General features: G+C 36.5%; 1 protein-coding gene across 1 annotated transcript; it reads left to right on the top strand.

Annotated features, from left to right (window-relative positions):
• Positions 1 to 1,917: 1,917 nt before the first annotated feature.
• LOC111383557 (homeobox-leucine zipper protein HAT3-like) lies at positions 1,918 to 3,988 on the top strand. The gene is made up of 4 exons (XM_023007671.1): positions 1,918 to 2,267; positions 2,580 to 2,860; positions 3,127 to 3,206; positions 3,415 to 3,988. Exons 1-4 carry the CDS (start codon positions 2,096 to 2,098, stop codon positions 3,728 to 3,730), a joined length of 849 nt encoding a protein of 282 aa, XP_022863439.1. The 5' UTR covers positions 1,918 to 2,095; the 3' UTR covers positions 3,731 to 3,988.
• Positions 3,989 to 5,910: the final 1,922 nt, after the last annotated feature.

Raw genomic sequence — 5,910 nt, 5'->3', positions numbered from 1 at the left:
CTGAGAATAAAACTTGAAAAAGAATAAGGAAAAGACAACAAATAATTATGGCATATTTGTAAGGGGTGTTAAGTGTAGAGAGCCAAGCTGGCTTAGATCGCGTCGGAGGCAAGCTACGGGAAGCAAAATACTCATGCTAATATATAGTTGGCTCACGAGCTCGTTGACCATGTATGAATCGTCTCTTACATAGATTCGTAAATTGCGAGTGAAATACAAGCTCACATTTGGCAATGTTGGTTCGACTCACTTTTAAAGCAAAACGCAAGTCAACTCATACGATGGATCAAATCGGTTCAAATTGAAGATCGATAAGTCGAGCATTGTAATATTATAGACCCTAGTGACACACTTAAAACTCCATAAAAAGATAAAGCTGAACAGCACGCAAACTTTGGCGCGTGAGTCAAATATTGAACCAGAAAAACATCTCCTTGGTCAACAGTCAACGCACGAAATCCGCTTTTGAATGAGAAGTTACATTGTAAGATTTGACTTAACCAGGATTGAAAATGAGAAAAAGAAAAGATAAAAGGGAAAGGGAAAGTAAAAAGTGAAACAGAAGGGAAATGCATTTCATTTTGTTTGGTTGACCTGAAATATTATTGCATGGTAAAATAGTATTTCACTAAATAATATAATTTTAAAAATCTTAATTTAATATGAACTATAATAACTTGTATCACTATGTTTTACATCAACACACGTATCTCTTTAACATATAAACAATTTTTCTCAGGGTATACTGTAACTTTAAGTAAGGAGGAGTCGATTAAAGTGTCAAAATTTCATGTTGTCATTAGGAATGACACACATGACATGAGATGAAAGATTTTTTTTTTTTTTTTTTTTTTGGGACATGCCCCCCGGGGCACATCCAAGTTGGTAAAGGAAGGACAGTGCGGGGCTCGCAACCCCAGCGTGGGGAGTTCGATTCCTGGTTGGAGCAGCTGAGTGTTGTAATAACCAGAGGAAGGGTTGGAGCAGTTTGGTGATCTAATAATCATGGAGGAGGCTCCCTTGGGGCCAGAAGTATAAAAGCTGTTCGAACCCTGGTCAACTTGGGTACATCCTGCGATTTACCTCCCCGAGCTGCTGAGGGGCCGAAAGTTCAGGGACGAGGATATAGTCTGGCGTAAGCTGGGACACCTCGTTAAAAAAAAAAAAAAGATTTTTGGGACATGGAATGAAATTCAAAGTCCTCATTTTTACGGTGTTTATTTATTTATATTTTCATAAATATGGTTGGAATATAAACATATTTAAAAAAATTAAATATTAGATCCATAAAATTTGGAGCTGGGTTGGAACGAGACATTTTACCATTATGCAGAACTTATTTGAAAATATAATTTTCTCAAGCTCATTTTTACAAGAAATTTCTGCTAATAAAAAAATTTACAAGTGAATTCATAACATTTTTTTAAATCACATATTTTTCAAAAAAATACATTTATGTTATCACCAAACACATCCATAGTTGAAATTCAAACCCGTGGTTAGTCCAAGTCCCAAGGTAATGTAAATGCAACTCAAATATCGAAGCCATATCCCATCATATCATTGAGCCAATAGCAACCTCTGACACAATATCATTAACATCTGCCTATATATCTGTAACCCCAACCAAACTCTCCCATTTCCTCTCTCTATATATACACTCCTGTATCTCTATATCCATATGTATATCTCTATTCTCTCTACTGCCCCGTTTGGTAGTAAATTTTTTTAAAAATGTATTTTTCTATCTTTTCTTTTCAACCTTACATTCTTTATTAAAATAATATTACACGTAAATCAAAATTTTTCCTTATTTTTCAACCACACATTTATTATTAATTTACCATTCAAAAATACTTTTTTACAAAAAAAATGTCTCCCAAACAGTATAGGTCCGAATCTACAATCTTTGTAAGACTGTATTGCACTGGCCTAATAAAAGCTGTAACTCCTCTGCTAAAAAAAAAACAGACCATTTCTTCTCCTTCTGTCCCCCTTCGTTCTTTTGGATTCCATCTCTATAAAATCCAAGACATACAGAGAGAGAGAGAGAAAAAAAAGGAGTTCTTGGATTCTCTATTTAGAAGAGAGAGAGATGGCTGGGAAAGATGATGAGTTGGGTTTGAGTTTGAGTCTGAGTTTGAGATGCCCAGATAACAAGAATCCGGATCCACCCACACCCAATTTCCCCTTGAATCTCATGAGGTCTTCTTTGCCTTTTATGCATCATCATAATTATGGGAATGATCCGTTAAAATCACCAGCTGGTATGTTTCTGTTTGTTCTGCTTTATTTTGTGAAGAACATAAATCTAACCATTTCATATGTTTTACTTGCCAAATCTGTGTTTGCATGTTTGATTTCTGACAAAATGATTGTAAAAACTTTTGATTTTCGCAGAAAATTCCTTCTTTTTAGAACTTTTCCTCCTTTTTGGGCCTTCTTCGTGTGTAAATAAATTTTCCTTTGGCAGAAATAAAATTTCCAAAAAATGAAAATAAATAAAAAAGAAGTTTTTTTAAAGGACAAAAAAGAAGAAGAAATTTTAGAGAAAATCTCATAGTACTTATAATTTTCAGACTGCATTGCGGAGCCAAGATCATTTCTTCGAGGAATCGATGTGAACAGGCCGGTGACTGTAGTAGACTGTGAAGAAGAAGTGATGGCATCATCACCAAACAGTACACTCTCAAGTTTAAGTGGAAAGAGGAATGAGAGAGAGGAGAACGATGGCGAGAGAGCAACCAGCTCTCTTGAGGAGGAGGATGGCGGCGAAGCAGCAAGGAAGAAACTACGACTGTCCAAGGAACAGGCTGCGGTGCTTGAAGAGACATTCAAGGAACATAATACTCTCAGCCCGGTCAGTGGTATTTTTGGTAAATTTTTTAGTGGGTCAATGGTACTTTCTGTGCTAATCTTGATTCATGAAGACACAAGACTTGAACTGAAAACGAGTCCATTAATAGATCGGAAAGGAAAATTTAGAAACAGTCAAACTAATATAAGAACCTTGTTTTCATTTATTTGTTTATTTTTTAGCAAAATATGATCCCATTTTGACCCTTAATTTTTTTTATTTTTGGTTGTCGGGACTGTGTTTAAACTGTCGGTTTTTTGGCTCTGCAGAAGCAAAAGTTAGCTTTGGCGAAAGAGCTGAATCTGAGGCCTAGGCAGGTGGAGGTTTGGTTTCAGAACAGGAGAGCAAGGTTAGTAATATATCAACGCAGTTAAGGGTATAATTAGCATTCAAAAAAGTTGGTAGCATATGTTTCTGAAAAATTGCTGTTGAGGCTTGTTTGACCAACTTTAGCTGTTTGTATCATGTCGATTTTGAGTGAAATGGTACTAATGAGGAAGAGTGCATGTAATATTGTCGTCGATTTGTCTACTGACTGTAATTTACGAACGACGCAGGACAAAATTAAAGCAAACAGAGGTCGATTGCGACTACTTAAGGCGACGATGTGAAAATCTAACGGAGGAAAATAGACGATTGCAGAAGGAAGTGAACGAGCTTAGAGCACTGAAGCTCTCACCACACTTTTACATGAACACGAACCCTCCGACCACCCTTACCATGTGTCCTCAGTGTGAGCGCGTGGCTGTCTCGTCTTCGTCATCCTCTGCTGCTGGTGCTGGAATAACTCGCCAACACAATCCGGCTATTGAAATTTCAGTCTCAAAACAAGGGCAAAATGGTAATAGGTTCTCCCCAGGTTTTGCCATCTAAAAAACTTGGGATGGTGGGGGGACCAGAAAGTTTGCTTTTTATGGAGAAAGACTTGTAAAGGATGGTCTTGATAAACTCATTTTAAGAGGATCTTAATTCTCCTTTTTGTTTTTTAATTAATCTATGGAAGAATGATTGTGTTAGACAAAAGTTGGATTTAATGTTGGAGATGGAGGTTACATTGCTGAATTTTTTTTGCTTATTTAAGGGCATAATTACTTATAATATAGTTTATTAGTAGGCTTGTGAACAGGATTACTATGGTTTCAACCTTTTAAGAATGCTTTTCATGCAAAATGATTAGATTCTTGGCCTCAGGCTGCTTAGGGACAAGGTGCATGATTGGTGCTGCTGCATCTGCTTTTTTTGGGGGGACTCAGATGCTGTAATAAGTCCTGTATTACCTGTCCATGCATGTATTTGATTAAGTTGTACAAAATTAAGTGATTGTTTGGTATAGCTATTATTTGCTATAATGTCAATCAAATTTCATTTTTAACAACACGTTTTTATGGGATTCATTAGTTTGTATCAACTTCTACCAACATCATACGCTCCTAAGTGAAAATTAGGGTTTAACTGTTCAAGTGTAATGGTTAGGGGATTCTAACTTTCAGAAGTGAGGTCCCAATGTAATTGAATTTATCAATGTGATTGTTAAAATTGCACACAATTTTTATATGAGGTAAATGGTGTACAATCCTCTTGATCTTTGTCTCTATTGAGGGATACTTCCTATCAATTTAGATGGGTGAAAGAAACCCCCTTGATGACCTTTTACGTGCCGAATACCTCCTACCGTCCAAGTTCGTTAAGAAGGAATAATTGCAGCTGTGATCCTAAATTTTTAATTTTTCAAAACCTTTTACTCTTGCCATCGGCAATCTCAAACATTTAAAACTTCATCTTCTACCCCAATCCTACCACTACCCTACCAAAAGAGTACACAAAATATTGTTTTACCTTATATTATGGATAGAATTCTATTTTCTAAAATTAATTGACAAACGTTTCTGAATACTAGAATGACAGAATTTGGAAAACCTCTACCCACATACAATTTGGCTTTCTTCACCAACAGATCTCAAAAGGCAATGACAATACTTCTTATCTTCATCAGATGCCAACATATCAATCATATCTTGGCCAATAGCAGCCCCACAAGATGGAGCAGGACACCTCAGCGTCAAGCATCCGGGGCCATCATTAGATGTTAGCATAAACCTCTGTTCACATTAGGCGATGAATACCAATTTGCAGTGACAAATAGTACGTATCCAACGTATTATAATGGTAACTAATTATGGATCTTTTATACCTTTTGAATGGCTATGGAAACATTTTTTCAGTAACATGTTTTTACAGTGTTTTCGGTTTCTCACTGCTTTGTCCTAAGCGAAGCCGTTTCGTCTTCTTCCAAATCCTAGGGCCTATCCTCTTCTCACGTGGATAAATCTTCAGACATCATTACCAAAACCCATCTCCGCTATTTCAATAAAAGGTTAGCTCCTCAAGGTATTTTTTTGTCCTTTTCAGTTTTCAGTAATCAGTAGTTAGTTTTTCCTTTCCATTTTATAAAAGATTTGTGTGTTGAGAGTTCATCTAGGGATGCAAATAAGTCGAACCGAAGTTGGGTTAAAAGATGACCCAAGCCTTTTTTGCCAGAGCTGAGCCAGGCCAGCTCCCCTTCGATTTTTTAAAAAAAAATATACTTTATTATATATATTTTTTTTTTTATATAGGCAACTCTGCTGCCTGGTTTCAGGCAGCTGTATCTACCTATGTTTAAAGTATATATTTTTTTTTTATATAGGCAGAGTGTATCTACCTATGTTTGGCAAGAGCCAGGCCAGCTCCCCTTCGATTTTTAAAAAAAAAATATACTTTATTATATATATTTTTTTTATATAGGCAACTCTGCTGCCTGGTTTCAGGCAGCTGTATCTACCTATGTTTAAAGTATATATATATTTTTTTATATAGGCAGAGTGTATCTACCTATGTTTGACTGCTAACACTCGTTTTGGCCCGTGATTGTGTGGCTCATCTCTAGTCAGCTCATGCTCTTACCGATGATAAAAAATGAGGCTTTGTCTAACTCTCTGCTCGATTCCTCCTAGCCACGAGCTAGGCCGGTTAGTGGTTTGAGTAGTGCTGGGCGTACAGGTCCCACACTTACA

Source organism: Olea europaea, unplaced genomic scaffold, assembly GCF_002742605.1.
Source record: "Olea europaea var. sylvestris unplaced genomic scaffold, O_europaea_v1 scaffold2715, whole genome shotgun sequence".
Taxonomy (NCBI): Eukaryota; Viridiplantae; Streptophyta; class Magnoliopsida; order Lamiales; family Oleaceae; genus Olea; species Olea europaea.
Note: the sequence above shows the minus strand (reverse complement) of the source record. Positions and strands in the feature narration are given on the sequence as shown.